This window comes from Pristiophorus japonicus, chromosome 5 (genome assembly GCF_044704955.1).
Source record: "Pristiophorus japonicus isolate sPriJap1 chromosome 5, sPriJap1.hap1, whole genome shotgun sequence".
NCBI classification, from domain to species: Eukaryota; Metazoa; Chordata; class Chondrichthyes; family Pristiophoridae; genus Pristiophorus; species Pristiophorus japonicus.
Window position 1 is genome coordinate 265,954,516 of NC_091981.1, and position 18,830 is coordinate 265,973,345.

Consider the following 18,830-nt stretch of genomic DNA (forward strand, 5'->3'; position numbering starts at 1 on the left):
TCTGAACCAGAAGGTTGTGGGTTCAAGTCCCATTTTACAGACGCACAAAGTCTAGGCTGACAGTCTAGGCTGCTAGTTTTCTGTTTCTACACAAAACAAATATTCCAAGTTTATGAACGAGTGAATCAGGAAAAAAAATCTGGAAATGTTGACTGCTGGATACCCAGTCTTAAAAGCCGTATGCAATAAAAACACGTTACCTATTGTGTCAGCCGGGACTCAGTTGGTAGCACCCTCACCCGAGTCAGAAGGTGGTGGGTCCCATTCCAGAGACTTGAGCTCAAAAATCTAGCCTAACACTCCATCATCATAGGCAGTTCCTCTGACACTCCAGTGCAGTACTGAGGGAATGCTGCATTGTCAAAAATGCCATCTTTCGGATGAAACATTAAACTCTACTGCTCTTCTTCAAAATAATGCCATGGGATCTTTTACGTCCACCTGAGAGAGTAGACGGGGCCTCGGTTTAACGTCTCATTCGAAAGACGGCACCTCCAACAGTGCAGCACACCCTCAGCACTGCACTGGAGTGTCAGCCTAGATTTTTTTTGTGCTCAAGTCCCTGGAGTGGGACTTGAACCCCAAACCTTCTGACTCAGAGGCGAGTGTGCTACCAATTTGAGCCACAGCGGACACTGTATTGTATGTAAATTGGCTGCCGTGTTTCCTATATTACTACAGTGACTACACTTCATTGGTTGTAAAGTGCTTTGGGATGTTCTCAGGTCTTGAAATGTGCTATATAAATGCAAGTCTGTGACACTGCATTGATCTTCAATCTGCTGAGCCCCCTCTATTAATATTTCATCTTTTCTACATACTGCATTTATTATATTCGTCTCAATCATGCATGCAATTTGTGAGCACGTATTGACATAAAAATTGTAAGAAATCATATATATTGCTATTGTTGAGATTATTGCAGCTCTGTTGTGTAGAAAAAGTATAAACAATGAGGCACAATTTATATCCCACAATTGGCCTCAACTAACAGCTCATGAACAAGAAAGTCACAAATAAGTTGTAATTCGCTTTGTGACTAGTATATTGATCTTCTCCCTGTGCCCTTCATTGTATTTTCAATGACTACTTCAAATTGGATTGATTAATGTTAGCTGGTATTGTTTGATTTTGAATATGAAGATATTGTTGCACAGCGATGTCACTGTGAAACTTTCTTTTCCCCTCACTCTGCTCTCTGTTCCGATTTATAGAGGAGATTGAAGTCCATCACGGGAAGGATACATCATCTTAAACTGAAAGATTCTCTAGTTTGTATAATGGAACGAATGTGTTCCCCACACCCCCCCACTGCTTCTTTACATATGTTAGGACTGTGAGAGCTTCTTCAAGAATCTTCCTGTTGTTTTGCAGATGGAATATTCGGGAGGTGTCAGCTGGTCACGGTGATAGACGTATACAAATACGAAGTTTCACCAACTGATCTTCAACGCCTCCGGGTTATCTTACAGGAACTGTCCCTCAGAGGTACTCATTAAACAGGACGCTTATCTTTTTAAACAGATCTTTTTTCAATAGAACACCTGTGATATATTAGGAGCTGTATCTCATTAACACAAAGATTGCATCATGTGAAGTATAAAATTACTGAGTTATTTGGCAAAATTATCACATATTTCCTACATTACAACAGCGACTGCACTTCAAAAGTTATTGGTTGTAAAGCACTTTTGGGATGCCCTGAGGTCGTGAAAGGCGCTATAGAAATGGAAGTTCTGCCTTTGTATAACATAAAAGAATTACCGTTGAATTGGCTTCAGAGATTGCTCAGTGTTCTAAGTGGTGTGTGCAATCAGGCTGTTCCACTAAATAATAGAGTTGTTGAATTTAAATGCTGCTTGACAGGTAAAATTGGGCTGTTTGTGAGCTTGAATAGCTGACAACTCTATGCAAAATACACATTCTGTCAGCGCAATCACAGATCTCTCAGCTCTGAAAAACCATTAATCCTAACTTTAAGTAGGTCAAGCCATCTGCATGTAAGGAATGAGTGTCTGTCCAATTGGACTGAGACAAAATCAACAAAGGCATTTTGGTAATAAATTATAGACTGCTAGCTCCTAAGTCCTTCCAGTACCATCTGAATGTACTGACCAGTACTTTAGCTGAGCAATTAGTAATGCTGACTATTCTCTCCAAAGCAGAAATGACGCCTTGTGATAAGCAATTAAATAAAACTTTGTGGCAGCCACAAGTAGTACTTTGGGGTAGAACTCGTTGCTCCTTCGCTACCTTGCCGTTCCTGTTATACCTGCCCGCGCTCCAAAAAGCGACCTGGATTTTGGCGACATCCAGTCCAGTCACACTTTTCACAGCCATCACTCTCCTGCACCAGCATGTGCTGTACCTTAAAGTGGTATGTTCCATGCTGCTCCTTCTTTAAGGAGCGGCGAGAAGTCGTGAAGTGACATGATTGGGGTGCGGGAGAGGTGTGAGTTTGGGGCGCAGAAGAGGTGAGGGCCGAGAGGCAGCACGGGCCAACCCACACTGCAATATGTATGCACATTAAGTCTGTGCAGCAGAGCTGGTCTCCAGTCGTCTTGGTTAATCCTTGCGACTGGACCAAGACTAGCTCTGTCAAGCCCGTGTGGTGGCTGGTGTGCAACGGTCATCACACGTAAAAAAATTAATGCACAGGCATCTTCCACCCTTCAACATGTAGTTTGGAACCTGAACTATTAGGTCCTTCATTTAAACATCTGTGAACTCGTCCCTTTTCGGTGTGGAAGCAAGTCATCCTCGATACGAGGGACCACCTATGATGATGATGATTTGAGGTAGAGTCTCTGCTTTCGGGAAATTGCTCCCAAAGTGCGTTTGAAATTGCGCTGGTTAGCCTTCGGTTCAACTTTTTGCTAAAATTAATTTGCATAAATCACAAACTTAAAATCTTTCGGAACCAACACAATTGGGCATCATAATAGAGCGTGATTGTTTCATTTTGCTTCTTTCCATTAAAAAGTATTCTTTGATGTGTCTAAGAGTGGTAACCTGGTGCAGTTTTATTCAGCTGGAAATGGGTTTATCACTAAAAATAAGTATTTTTAAAAAGCGTGTCCAGTCCTCCACCTGTGAGTAACCTGATTTAAAATCACTGGAAATGACTTAAAAAAAACCTACACTGAACCATGTAATAGTTTCAATGGTGGACACTGGTCAGTTTCTTATTAAATTTAATATTCTTTGATGTGAAAAAACATTTAAAATGTGCCGACTAGTTCCTCTGCACTTAAGAAAATGAGCACAATTTGAAGAGCCTTCCTGAACAAGCGCAATCAACAGAATTGCGGATTTTGGCCAGTTTTGTTTGCGGGCCCTGATTCGGGCAAATTGAATCCTGAACCAGTGCAAAAGATCACAGAAAACATGAATGTGAGTGGTTTTGGCCGTCATTCACTTATGTTTAAAATTCCCCCATCCTTTGCGCTAGTTCGGACAATTCCGTCCCATTGTATTGATATTATTGGCGTAAACGAGTGGAAACTCGACTTGTATGTCGTTCTGGTCACTTAATTATAAATGCGTTACTGCCTTGAGAGAGTACAGACGTGTGCATCCAAGATGATTCTGAGTTTCAGTTATGTGCAGTGATTAAGTTGGGCTTGTTCTCTTTTGAAAAGAAGAGACTTCATTGTGACCCAGTTGAAGATTTGAGTTCACAGAAGGCGATTATTAAAGTCCATCTAAGCAAGTTGTTCGCAATGATGAAGGATTCAAATGCCAGAGAGTCCAAGTTAAAAATGAGGAGGTTAGAAAGAAGATCTTGTATTCACATAGCATCCGATCTCACCTCTCAGGAACCTCACAAAATAGCTTCGCACACAGTGAAATACTTTTGAAGTGCAGAATGTTATTATGTAACCATAACATAAGATATCAAACTGAACATTTTAAACAAAAGTTGAGAGAGTTGTGGAACAAGTTACTAAAGAAGGTATAAACAGGTTGAACAGGCAACAGAGAGCCTATTTCTGCAAAGGGAAGGGACTGATAGATATGGTGAGAAACTGAGTAATAGATCATAAAAATTCCTAGAGATTTTCAGCACGGAAGGAGGCCATTTCGGCCCATCGTGTCCGCGCCGGCCGACCAAGAGCTCTCCAGCCTAATCCCACTTTCCAGCTCTTGGTCCATAGTCCTGTAGGTTACGACATTTTAAATGCACACCAAGTATCTGTTAAATGTGGTAAGGGTTTCTGCCTCTACCATTCTTTCAGGCAGTGAGTTCCAGACCCCCACTACCCTCTGGGTGAAGAAATTTCCCCTCATTTCTCCTCTAAACCTCCCCCCAATTACTTTAAATCTATGCCCGCTGGTTGTTAACCTCTCTGTCAAGGGAAACAGGTCCTTCCCATCCATTCTATCTAGGCCCCTCATAATTTTATACATCTCAAACAGATCTCCCCTCAGCCTCCTCTGTTCCAAAGAAAACAGACCCAGCATCTCCAATCTTTCCTCATAGCCAAAATTCTCCAGTCCAGGCAACGCAAATCTCCTCTACACCCTTTCCAGTGCAATCACATCTTTCCTGTAATGTGGTGAACAGAACTGCACACAGTACTCCAGCTGTGGCCGAACCAGTGTTTTATGCAGTTCAAGCACAACCTCGTTGCTCTTGTATTCCATGCTTTGACTGGTAAAGGCAAGTATTCCATATGCCTTCTTAACCACCTTATCTACCTGGCCTCCTACCTTCAGGGATCTGTGGACCTGCACTCAAAATCCCTTTGTTCCACGACACTTTTCAGTGTCGTACCATTTAATGTGTATTCCCTTGCTTTGTTAGACCTCCCCAAATGCATTACCTCACACTTATCCAGATTGAATTCCATTTGCCACTGTTCTGCACACCTGACCAGTACATTGATATCTTCCTGCAGTCCGCAGCTTTCTTCTTCATTATCAATCACACAGCCTATTTTAGTGTCATCTGGAAACTTCTTAATCATTCCCCCAACATTTAAGTCCAAGTCATTGATATATACCACAAAAAGCAAGGGACCCAGCACTGAGCCCTGCGGAACCCCACTGGATTCCAGTCACAAAAACACCCATCAACCCTTTGCTTCCTTCCTCTGAGCCAATTTTGGATCCAACTTTCCATTTTACCCTGGATCCCATGGGTTATTACTTTTGTGACCAGTCTGCCATGTGGGACCTTATCAAAAGCTTTGCTAAAATCCATATACACGACATCATACGCAATGCCCTCATCGACCCTCCTGGTTACCTCCTCGAAAAATTCAATCAAGTTAGTCAGACACGACCTTCCCTTGAAAAATCCATGCTGACTGTCCTTGATTAAACCATGTCTTTCCAAATGAAGATTTATCCTGTCCCTCAGGAATTTTTCCAATAATTTTCCCACCACCGAAGTTAGGCTGACTGAGCTGTAACTACTCGGTCTATCCCTTTCTCCCTTTTTAAACAAAGATACAACATTAGCAGTCCTCCAGTCTTCTGACAACGGACCTGCAGCCAGAGAGGACTGGAAAATGATGGTCAGAGCCTCTGCTATTTCATTTTTTGCTTCTCTTAACAGCCTGGGATAGATTTAATCCAGGCCTGGGAATTTATCCACTTTCAAAGCTGCTAAGCCCCTTAATATTTCCTCTCTCACTATGTTTATCTCATTTAATATTTCATACTACTCCTCCCTCATTGCAAAGTCTGCATTGACCCTCTCTTTTGTGAAAACAGATGCAAAGTATTCATTAAGTATCCGACCCATGTCTTCTGCCTCCACACACAGATTTCCTTTGTGGCCTCCAATAGGCCCCACTCTTTCTCTAGATATAGAAACATAGAAACATTGAAAATAGGTGCAGGAGCAGGCCATTCGGCTCTTCGAGCCTGCACCGCCATTCAATATGATCATGGCTGATCATGCAACTTCAGTACTTCACCCTTCACTCCATATCCCCTGATCCCTTTAGCCATAAGGGCCACATCTAACTCCCTTTTGAATATGTCCAACGAACTAGACTCAACAACTTTCTGTGGCAGAGAATTCCACAGGTTCACAACTCTCTGTATGAAAAAGTTTCTCCTCATCTCGGTCCTATATGGCTTACACCTTATCTGTAGACTGTGACCCCTGGTTCTGTACTTCCCCAACATCGGGAACATTCTACCTGCATATAACCTGTCCAGTCCCGTTAGAATTATGTACGTTTCTATGAGGTCCCCTCTCATTCTACTAAATTCCAGTGAGTATAAGCCTAGCCGATCCAGTCTTTCCTCATATGTGAGTCCTGCCATCCCGGGAATCAGTCTGGTGAACCTTCGCTGCACTCCCTCAATAGCAAACATGTCCTTCCTCAGATTCAGAGACCAAAACTGCACACAATATTCAAGGTGTGGTTTCACCAAGGCCCTGTACAACTGCAGTAAGACCTCCCTGCTCCTATACTCAAATCCCCTCGCCATGAAGGCCAGCGTGCCATTTGCTTTCTTTACTGCCTGCTGTACCTGCATGCCTACCTTCAATGACTGATGTACCATGACACCCAGGTCTCTTTGCACCTCCACTTTCACTAATCTGTCACCATTCAGATAATAATCTGCCTTCCTGTTTTTGCCACCAAAGTGGATAACCTCACATTTATCCACATTATACTGCATCTGCCATGCATTTGCCCATTCACCTAACCTGTCCAAGTCCCTCCCTTAGCATCCTCCTCGCAGCTCGCACTGCCACCCAGCTTAGTGTCATCTGCAAACTTGGAGATATTACCTTCAATTCCTTCGTCTAAATCATTAATGTATATTGTAAATAGCTGGGGTCCCATCACTGAACTCTGCGGCATCCCACTAGTCACTGCCTACCATTCTGAAAAGGACCCGTTTATTCCTACTCTTTGCTTCCTGTCTGCCAACCAGTTCTCTACCCACCTTACCCCTAATACCATGTGCCTTAATTTTGCACACGAATCTCTTGTGTGGAACCTTGTCAAAAGCCTTTTGAAAGTCCAAATACACCACATCCACTGGTTCTCCCTTATCCACTCTACTAGTTACATCCTCAAAAAATTCTAGAAAATTTGTCAAGCATGATTTCCCTTTCATAAATCCATGCTGACTTGGACCGATCCTGTTGCTGCTTTCCAGATGCGCTACTATTAAATCTTCAATAATTGTTCCCAGCATTTTCCCCACCACCAATGTCAGGCTAACTGGTCTATAATTCCCTGCTTTTTCTCTCCCTACTTTTTTAAAAAGTGGGGTTACATTAGCTACCCTCCAATCCATAGGAACTGATCCAGAGTCCATAGAATGTTGGAAAATGACCACCAATGCATCTACTATTTCTAGGGCCACGAAGGAGAGTTAAAAAAACAAGCCTGAAGGCTCTGAGTCTCAATGCGAGGAGCATTCGTAATAAGGTGGATGAATTAACTGCGTAGACAACAGTTAACAGATATGATGTAATTGGGATTATGGAGACATGACTCCAAGGTGACCAAGGCTGGGAACTCAACATCAGGGATATTCAATATTCAGGAAGGACAGCCAGGAAGGAAAAGGAGGTGGGTTTGCATTACTGGTTAAAGAGGAGATTAACGCAATAGTAAGGAAGGACATTAGCGTGGATGATGTGGAATCTGTATGGGTAGAGCTGCGAAACACCAAAAGGCAGAAAACATTAGTGGGAGTTGTGTACAGACCACCAAACAGTAGTAGGGAGGTTGGGGATGGCATCGAACAGGAAATTAGGGACGCTTGCAATAAGGGTGTAGCAGTTATCATGGGTGACTTTAATCTGCATATTGATTGGGCTAACCAAACTTGTAGCAATACTATGGAGGAGGATTTCCTGGCGTGTATACGGGATGGTTTTCTCGACCAATATGTCGAGGAACCAACTAGAGAGCAGGTCATCCGACACTGGGTCTTGTGTAACGAGAGAGGATTAATTAGCAATCTGGTCGTGCGGGGCCCTTTGGGGAAGAGTGACCATAATATGGTAGAATTCTTCCTTAAGATGGAGAGTGACACAGTTAATTCAGAGACTTGGGTCCTCAACTTAAAGAAAGGAAACTTCGACGATATGAGACGTGAATTGGCTAGGATACACTGGCGAATTATACTTAAAGGGTTGACGGTGGATAGGCAATGGCAGACATTTAAAGATCACATGGATGAACTACAAAAATTGTACATCCCTGTGCAGCATAAGAATAAAAAAGGGGAGGTGGCTCAACCGTGGCTAACAAGGGAAATTAGGGATAGTGTTAAATTCAAGGAAGAGGCATATAGAAACATAGAAAATAGGTGCAGGAGTAGGCCATTCGGCCCTTCTAGCCTGCACCGCCATTCAATGAGTTCATGGCTGAACATAAAGAACAGTGACCACGACGTTGGCCAGAAAAAGCAGCAAACCTGAGGACTGGGAGAAATTTAGAATTCAGCAGAGGAGGATAAAGGGTTTAATTAGGAGGGGGAAAATAGAGTATGAGAGTAAGATTGCAGGGAACATAAAAACTGACTGCCAAAGCTTCTATAGATATATGAAGAGAAAACGATTAGTGAAAACTAATGTAGGTCCCTTGCAGTCAGAATCAGGGGAATTCATAATGGGGAACAAGGCAATGGCAGACAAATTGAACAAATACTTTGGTTCTGTCTTCACTAAGGAAGACACGAATAACCTCCCGAAAATACTAGGGGACCGAGGGTATAGCGAGCAGGGGGAACTGAGGGAAATCCTTATTAGTCAGGAAATGGTGTTAGGGAAATTGAAGGGACCGAAGGCTGATAAATCCCCAGGGCCTGATAGTCTGCATCCCAGAGTACTTAAGGATGTGGCCCTAAAAATAGTAGATGCATTGATAGTCATTTTCCAACATTCTATAGACTCTGGATCAGTTCCTATGGATTGGAGGGAAGCTAATGTAAGCCCACTTTTTAAAAAAGGATGGAGAGAGAAAACAGGGAATTATAGACCGGTTAGCCTGACATCGGCAGTGGGGAAAATGTTGGAATCAATTATTAAAGATGTAACAGCAGCGCATTTGGAAAGCAGTGACAGGATCGGTCCAATCAGCATGAATTTATGAAAGGGAAATCATGTTTGACAAATCTTCTAGAATTTTTTGAGGATGTAACTAGTAGAGTGGAGAAGGGAGAACCAGTGGATGTGGTGTATTTGGACTTTCAAAAGGCTTTTGACAAGGTCCCACACAAGAGATTAATGTGCAAAATTAAGGCACATGTCATTGGGAGTAAGGTATTGACGTGGATAGAGAACTGGTTGGCAGACAGGAAGCAAACAGTAGGAATAAACGGGTCTTTTTCAGAATGGTAGGCAGCGATTAGTGGGGTGCCGCAGGGTTCAGTGCTGGGACACCAGGTATTTACAGTATACATTAATGATTTGGAGGAAGGAATTGAAGGTAATATCTCCAAGTTTGCAGATGACACTAAGCTGGGTGGCAGTGCGAGCTCCGAGGAGGATGCTAGGACGCTGCAGCGGGACTTGGACAGGTTAGGTGAATGGGCAAATGCATGGCAGATGCAGTATAATATGGATAAGTGTGAGGTTATCCATTTGGTTGCAAAAACAGGAAGGCAGATTACTATCTGAATGGTGACAGATTAGTAAAAGGGGAGGTGCAAAGAGACCTGGGTGTCATGGTACATCAGTCATTGAAGGTAGGCATGCAGGTACAGCAGACAGTAAAGAAAGCAAATGGCATGCTGGCCTTCATAGCGAGGGGATTTGACTATAGGAGCAGGGAGGTCTTATTGCAATTGTACAGGGCCTTGGTGAGACCACACCTAATCTGAGGAAGGACGTTCTTGCTATTGAGGGAGTGCAGCGAAGGTTCACCAGAATTATTCCCGGGATGGCAGGACTGACATATGAAGAAAGACGGGATCGACTAGGCTTATATTCACTGGAATTTAGAAGAATGAGAGGGGATCTCATAGAAACATATAAAATGGGATTGGACAGGTTAGATGCAGGAAGAATGTTCCCGATGTTGAGGGAAGTTCAGAACTAGGGGTCACAGTCTAAGGATAAGGGATAAGCCATTTGGGACCGAGATGAGGGGGAAACTTCTTCGCTCAGAGCATTGTGAACCTGTGGAATTCTCTACCAAAGAAAGTTGTTGAGGCCAATTGTTAGATATATTCAAAAGGGAGTTAGATGTGGCCCTTACGGCTAAAGGGATCAAGGGGTATGGAGAGCAAGCAGGAATGGGGTACTGAAGTTGCATGATCAGCCACGATCGTATTGAATGGTGATGCAGGCTCGAAGGGCCGAATGGCCGACTCCTGCACCTACTTTCTATGTTTCTATGTTTCTATTTTTCCTTAAGTACTCTGAGATGCAGACTATCAGGCCCTGGGGACTAATCGGCCTTCAGTCCCTCAATTTCCCGAACACCATTTCCTGACCAATAAGGATTTCCCTCAGTTCCCCATTCTTGCTAGCCCCTCGGTCCCCTAGTATTTTCGGGAGGTTATTCGTGTCTTCCTTAGTGAAGGCAGAACCAAAGTATTTGTTCAATTTGTCTGCCAGTTCCTTGTTCCCCATTATGAATTCCCCTGATTCTGACTGCAAGGGACCTACATTAGTCTTCACTAATCGTTTTCTCTTCACATATCTATAGAAGCTTTGGCAGTCAGTTTTTATGTTCCCTGCAATCTTACTCTCATACCCTATTTTCCCCCTCCTAATTAAACCCTTAATCCTCCTCTGCTGAATTCTAAATTTCTCCCAGTCCTGAGGTTTGCTGCTTTTTCTGGCCAATTTATACGACTCTTCCTTGAATTGAACATTTTCCCTAATTTCCCTTGATAGCCATAGTTGAGCCACCTTCCCTTTTTTATTCTTGCGTCACACAGGGATGTACAATTGTTGTAGTTCATCCATGTGATCTTTAAATGTCTGCCATTGCCTATCCACCGTCAACCCTTTAAGTATCATTCTCCAGTCTACCCTAGCCAATTCACGTCTCATACCGTCGAAGTTTCCTTTCTTTAAGTTCAGGACCCTAGTCTCTGAATTAATTGTGTCACTCTCCATCTTAACGAAGACTTCTACCATATTATGGTCATTTTTGCTCTCAATGTATTTATAAAGCATCTTTGGGTTTTCCCTGATTTTACTTGCCAAAATTCTTTCATGCTCTCTCTTTGCTTTCCTGATATCTTTTTAAATTGTGCCCCTGAACTTCTTATACTCCTCGAGCGTTTCTGTAGTAAGTTTCCCTTTTTTTCTTTATCTTACCCTGTGTGTCCTTGACATCCAGGGGACTCTAGATTTGTTAGACCCACCCTTTTTTTTAAGGGAACATACTTACTCTGTACCCTCAGGATCTCCTCCTTGAATGCCTCCCACTGCTCTGACACTGATTTGCTGTCAAGTAGCCGTTTCCAGTCCACTTTGGCCAAATCCCAACTCGGCTCAGCAAAATTGCTTTTACCCCAATTAAAAACTTTTATTCCTGGTCTCCCTTTGTCCTTTTCCATAACTACCCTAAATCTTACTGAATTATGATCACTAGCACCAAAATGCTCTCTCACTGATACCCCTTCCACCTGCCTCTCTTCATACCCCAAAACCAAGTCCAGAACCACTCCCTCCCTTGTTGGGTTTGTTTCATACTGGCTAAAGAAGTTCTCCTGAATGCATTTTAGGAATTCTGCACCCTCTGTACCATTCACACTACCTTTTTCCCAGTTAATATTAGGGTAGTTGAAATCCCCCACTCTTTCAGCTCGGGAGTTTTTGCACTTCACAGCAATTTACCCACATATTTGTTCTTCTATCTCCCTCTGACTGCTTGGGGGTCGATAGTATACTCCCAGTAGTGTGATCACCCTTTTTTTGTTCTTTAATTCAACCCAAATGGTGTCGTTTGATGACCCCTCTAACATATCATCCCTACTCACAGCTGTATTGTTTCTTTAATCAATACTGCGACCCCCCCCTCCTTTTTTACCCCCCTCTCTATCCCGTCTGAAAACCCAGTAACTAGGAATATTGAGCTGCCATATCTGTCCTTTCAGCCATGTCTCAGTAATAGATTTAATATCATACTCCCAAGTGTCAATCTGTGCTCTTAGCTCATCTGCCTTATTTCCTAAAGTCCTTGCATTGAAGTATAAATCATTTAGTATTGCCAAACTCCCCTGTTGTCAATGTTCCAGCCCTTGTTTCCTTTGTCTTCCAAATTCACTTTCTACTTCTACTTCTCTACTGTCCAATTCCAACTTTGCTTCACTCCCCACTGAATCTATTCTCCGGTTCCCATCCCTCTACCAAGCGAGTTTAAACCCTCCCCAACAGCACTAGCAAAATCTCCCGCGAAGATACTGTTCCTGGCTCTGTTGAGGTGCAACCCGTTCGGCTTGTACAGGTCCCACCTCCCCCAGAAACGGTCCCAATGCCTCAGGAATCTAAAGCCTTCCCGCCTGCACCATCTCTCCAGCCACGTATTCATGTTCTCTTTCCTCCTAATAAAGGAGTTTGATCATATTCTTAGGATATCTCAAAATCATTATGCAGGCAGTTTGCACATATCAAGAATACATAATTAGAAAATCAGGTGAATGTTGTTTGTCTGTTTTTGGCAGTGTTGGATGGGGGAGAAATATTGACTGTACACTCTCTGCTCTGCTCCAAATAATGCTATGGCATCCTTTACATCCATCTACAGAGCAACAATAGCAACTTGCATTTATGTCGCACCTTAAACATGGTTAAACATCCCAAGGTGCTTCACAGAAATGTTATCCCCAACAAAATTTGACACTGAGCCACATAAGGGGATATTAGAACAGATGCTCAAAAGCTTGGTTAAAGGCGTAGGCTTTAAGAAGCATCTTAAAGGAAGAGAGAGTGGCAGAGAGGTTTAGGCAGAGAATTCCAGAGCTTCGGGACCAGACAGCTAAAGGCACGGCCGCCAATGGTGGAGTGATTAAAATCCGGGATGCGCATTAGGCCAGAATTGGAGGAGAGATCTCAGAGGATTGTAGGGCTAGAGGAGGTTATAGAGATAGAGAGGGGCGAGGCCATGGAGGGATTTGAAAACAGGGATGAAAACTTTTAAATTGAGGTGTTGATGGACCGGGAGCCGCACGTGTGCCCAGCTTATGCCAAATTGGCCAGCGGGGTCCTAAAATGGGCATCAGGCCCCTGATTAGCATATTCTGTTTCAGATGTACAGTTAGAAGTTTCTGGCTTCCGATTTGGCAGTCAGCCCATTTCCGGGGGGAGATTGGGTGCAGAACGCTGCCACCCGAAATTCAGAACTCCCCTTAGTTCGGGATTTAAGTTCGGAAATTCTTCTTGTGCATGCGCTAAATCCCGATCTTGCGGTGGATTTCAAAGGAGGTATGACGACGTACCCTGAGAGTACAACATCATACCCGCCACAAAATCTGGCAGTGATTTTGTTGCCTCTTCAATGTGGCTGTGAGATAGTCCTTGATAGCTTCCATCTACATACCACCCGGATATCATATCGCAAGACACGAGTCCAAACATTTAAGAACATCAGAAATAGGAGCAGGAGTAGGCCACCTGGCCCCTCGAGCCTGCTCCGCCATTCAATAAGATCATGGCTGATCTGATCATGGGCTCAACTCCACTCGCTGCCCGCTCCCCATAACCCTTTACTCCTTTGTCGCTGAAAAATCTGTCTATCTCTGTCTTAAATATATTCAATGACACTGCCTAACAGCTCTCTAGGTCAGATAATTCCATAGATTTACAACCCTCGGAGAGAAGAAATTGCTCCTCATCACAGTATTAAATGGGTGACCCCTTATTCTAAAACTATGCCCCCTAGTTCTAGATTCCCCTGTGATGGAAACATCCTCTCTGTATCTACCCTGTCTAGCCCCTCATTATCTTATATGTTTCGATAAGATCACCTCTTATTCTTCTGAACTCCAGTGAGTACGGGCCCAACCTGCTCAACCTTTCTGCATAAGCCAAACCCTCCATCTCAGGAATCAACCGAGTGAACCTTCTCTGAACTGCCTCCAATGCAAGTATATTCCTCCTTAAATAAGGAGACCAAAACTGTACTCAGTACTCCAGGTGTGGCCTCAGCAATACCCTGTACAGTTGTAGCAGGACTTCTCTGCTTTTATACTCTATCCCCCTTGCAATAAAAGCCAACATTCCATTTGCCTTCCTGATTTCTTGCTATATCTGCATGCTAACTTTTTGTGTTTCATGTACAAGGACCCCCAGGTCCCTCTGTACTGCAGCATTTTGTATTTTTTCTCCATTTAAATAATAATTAGCTTTTTAATTTTTTCTGCCAAAGTGGATAACCTCACATTTTCCCACATTATACTCCATCTGCCAAATTTTTGCCACTCACTTTGCCTGTCTATATCGCTTTGCAAATTTTTTGTGTCCTCCTCACAATTTGCTTTCCTACTCATCTTTGTATCATCAGCAGACTTGGCTACATTACACTCAGTCCCTTCATCCAAGTCATAAATATAGATTGTAAATAGTTGAGGCCCCAGCACCGATCCCAATGGTACCCCACTAGTTACTGTTTGCCAACTGGAAAATGACCCATTTATTCCAACTCTCTGTTTTCTGTTAGTTAGCCAATCCTCTATCCATGCTAAAATATTACCCCCAACCCCATTAACTATCATTATGTGGCACCTTATCGAATGCCTTCTAGAAATCCAAATACACTACATCCAATGGTTCCCCCTTATCCACCCTGCTCGTTACATCCTCAAAGAACTCCAGCAAATTTGTGGAACATGATTTCCCTTTCATAAAACCATGCTGACTCTGCTTGACTAAATTATGCTTTTCCAAATGTCCTGCTACTGTTTCCTTAATAATGGACTCCAGCATTTTCTCAACGACAGATGTTAGGTTAACTGGTCTATTATTTCCTGCTTTCTGTCTGCCTCCTTTTTTAAATAAGGGCGATACATTTGCGGTTTTCCAATCCGCTGGGACCTCGCCAGAATCGAGGAAATTTTGGTAGATTGCAACCATTTGAGGTTGTGGATCATGCTGACGTGGCAAAGAATTGAGGCCATTCTGATCAAACCTCATCTTAAGGTAGTCAAGGCACTATTGCTTTCTCCTGCTGGCAGAAAGATGGCAAATGTTCCCGTGGAGGACAGTTCAAAGGTTATAAAGACACGTTTTAAAGAACTATGAGATACATGTGGAATTCAGGGAGCGGCTTGCTATTTACAGATGGTGAGGAATGCAATTCAGTCAGGCAGATACATTCTGAGACAGCATGGTGCACAACAAGAAAGATTAAAACAAGACAAAGACCAATTGGCAACCGAGAAACAATAAACTTTAAATTTGCCTGTTCCAAATCTGGTCACAAGTGCCTCTCTGGTATTGAGCTCACGAGGCATAACAGCTCATGAGAGGCGAGACAACACCCCAATGCTATGACTTGATCAAGGTGCTGGTGTGGTTCCAATGGACAACGACCAATAATATGAGTACGCGCGATGGAGCAAGTCACTTCCAAGGTTTAGAAATCTATTCTGAATCAAAAGAAATTAGAACCAGTATTGAAATCAGTATTGGAGTTTTCTAAAAGCACCAACTCTCAGTAAATTACACTAATGAGAGGAAAGTAATTCTATCTTGAAAATTGAATATTTTACAAGGTCTCACTTTGGAGTTGTTCATGGTATTAACTGATTAACATCCCTGCAGTCCTGATGCGGACCCTGTAGAATGCCAGCTTCATTACTATTTAATGCAGCTCTATAAATATCTATTCCTGCCTGCAGCAGGCTAATGTGGCTCGATATGTGGCTGATTTAAGTAGAATGTGAGAAAAAACTAGCGAGGAGGATGTCAAATAGATCTGCGCTTTTGTGTGACCTTTGCTACAGTTCTTTTTTTCTCTCTGGCACTGATAGCCACTCTCCCAAACTGATCTCACAGGTCCTTATGGGAAAGGACAGGAGGAAGAGACTATTAAATATTAAAGGTTGTTTGGTTCGTCACTAGATTAAGACAATGGTGAGCAGTCGCAGCAATGTTATAGAGAGACATATTTATGTAGTTGAGTAATATTTTCAATGGCATGAGAAAAAGTGAGAGGCAGTACCATGGCAGTGTGTTGCTATGATGATGATGGTTTGCTCATGTGCAAACATTTGTACAGACTGTACTAACATGCTGAAAGGCAAACACAGCCCTTGAACCTGGACTAGACTAAAGAGCTGATCATCAGTGAATTACATTCAATCAATGCAAATGGGGGTTCCAAGATAATACAGGCGATATTATGGACCTAAAATTGTGCAGCAAGCATTTTTGGGGCAGATATGGGTGGGGCAGAATGTTCCCCTGACACTGCTCCAAATCCTGACATAAGAACATAAGAACATAAGAAATAGGAGCAGAAGTAGGCCATACGGCCCCTCAAGCCTGCTCCACCATTTAATACCATCATGGCTGATCCGACCATGGACTCGGGTCCACTTCCTTGACCTCAGACTGTTGGCGGGCATGCACACCATCAATGATGCAACCGCGTCGCCCGTCTCAGGATGGAAATGGACTGCGTGGTCTTGCCGCAATGTAGGCTGGTCAGCTGTGCCGGGTTGAAGAGTTCAAATTCCAGCGCGGTTTTGAATTTGCTGCTTTCCCTACTACACTTGATCACTCTGCTGCACCCTAACATTTACTCCCACCCCACACACCCCCAAGACCCTTAGCAACGCCACACCTATAGGCTAGACCGCAAATATTTATAACATGCCCGCCCACATTTGGGCAGGTATTGTATAACCCCTATCCCCAGGCCCAAGGACACTTTTGCCAGGTTGGGGGGGGGACCTTGCGTAACCAATTCCCATTTCACATTCCACCTTCACCCACCCAGATTACAGTATTTTTATGCCAATTTTACTAAGGATATGTGGGGCCTGTATTTTCAGTCAAGAAACAGATGCAATATTGCTGAGGTATCTGCCTTTTATCCTACCAGGCAAGGAAGTTGCAGACCACCATGCTGGTCAGCCGAGTATCAATAGTGGTAATAATGGGTGAGAACGTCACAGAAGGAGGGAGCCAGAATGTTGGGTGCCAACACCCGGTGAAGGGCTGCCATTTTGCTTTTACTGGCAACTGTTGTGGCCTTTAAGTACCTTTAGGTAGACCTGAACACCGGCAGCTGAAAAAACCTGCAGCACAACAAACAGCGCGAGATTGGGAGATCGGGAGCGGAGACAAAAGTGCGCGAGAGGAGCAGCTCAGCAACACAACAAACAGCTAGACCCACAGCAGCACGGGATCAGAAGTAAAAAGAATTAGCGTGTGACGTCACAGGAAAGCAGGGAAGTGATTGGTTGGTCAGTATTTCTCTTTTGCTCAGTCATTGGTCTAACTTAAGAGCCGGGACTAAAAACTAAACGGTCAAAATGTAATTAATTAAGTAATAATTTATTAATTAAATAAACAAATAAATACATACATACATTCATTAGTGATGACAGGGCAGGCAATATGTCACTGCTGTTGCATGTGGAAGCTGGTGGCCACCATTGAGGTCCACGGCGATCACATCTGCAGCAAGTGTCTGCAGCTCCAGGAAATTCGGCTCCGTGTTGATGAGCTGGAATCTGAGCTGCAGACACTGCAACACATCAAGGAGCGGGAGAGTTACCTGGACGCTGTGTTCCAGGAGGCAGTCACACCCCTCAAATGAATTGATTCAAATTTGGTCCGTGGTCAGGGACAGGAGGGTGTGAGTACGAGCGAGGCAGGTATGGGAACCCAGGAGGTAGTGATGGAGGAGCCTCAGCCTTTGCTCTTGTCCAACAGGTACGAGATTCTTGCTCCCTGTTTAGACGAGAGTAGGTGCTGCAGGGAGGATGAGCAAACTGACCACAGCACCGTGGTACAGGAGGCCATTCAAGTGGGGGGAGTATAAAGAAATGTAGTGGTAGGGGACAGTATCGTTAGGGGGATAGAACGTGAATCTCGAAGGCTGTGATGCCTGCCCAGTACCAGGGTTAAGGATATTCCCTCAGGGCTGGAAAGAGACTTGGAGTGGGAGTGGGAGGGGGAGGATCCAGTTTTCGAGGTCCACATAGGTACCAATGACACAGGTAGAACAAAGAAAGAGGTTCTGCTGAGGGAGTATGAGCAGCTAGGGGCTAAATTAAAAAGCATAACCACAAAGGTAATAATCTCTGGATTACTACCTGGGCCACAAGCAAATTGGCATAGAGTAAATAAATCAGAGAGTTAAACACATGGCTCAAAAACTGGTGTGGGAGAAATGGGTTTTGGTTTGTGGGACACTGGCACCAGTACTGGGGTAAGAGGGAGCTGTTCCGTTGGGACGGGCTTCATTTGAACCATGCTGGGACTAGTGCCTGGCGAATCGAATAACTAGGACTGGAGAGGGCTTTAAACTAGATAGTGCGGGGGAGGGTTCAGGTGATTGGAAACTTAAAAAGTCAGAGAGCAAGGAGAAGGCAAGAGAGCAGGGTAGCGATGGGAGAAATGATAACCAGAGTGTGACAGGGAAGGGACAGAAGGTACATAAGAGTGTATCCGAAAGTGAGGTCAAAACAGGGAAAAATGGTAAAAAAAAAAAATTAAAAGCTCTTTATCTGAATGCTCGCAGCATTCATAACAAGATAGATGAGTTGACGGCACAAATAGATACAAATGGTTATGATCTGATAGTCATTGTATAGACGTGGTTGCAAGGTGACCAAGGCTGGGAACTGAATATTCTGGGTTATTTGACAATTCGGAAGGATAGATAGAATGGAAAAGGAGGTGGGGTAGCTCTGTTAATAAAGGATGAGATCAA

General features: G+C 43.6%; 1 protein-coding gene across 1 annotated transcript in view; it reads left to right on the top strand.

Moving 5' to 3' along the window:
- Window positions 1-18,830, top strand: part of ptprn2 (protein tyrosine phosphatase receptor type N2) — a 1,205,047-nt gene that overhangs the window by 349,261 nt on the left and 836,956 nt on the right. Inside the window, exon 3 of the mRNA XM_070881617.1 lies at window positions 1,375-1,488. Coding sequence (XP_070737718.1) covers window positions 1,375-1,488 — 114 coding nt within the window. The remainder of the gene's footprint in view (window positions 1-1,374; window positions 1,489-18,830) is intronic.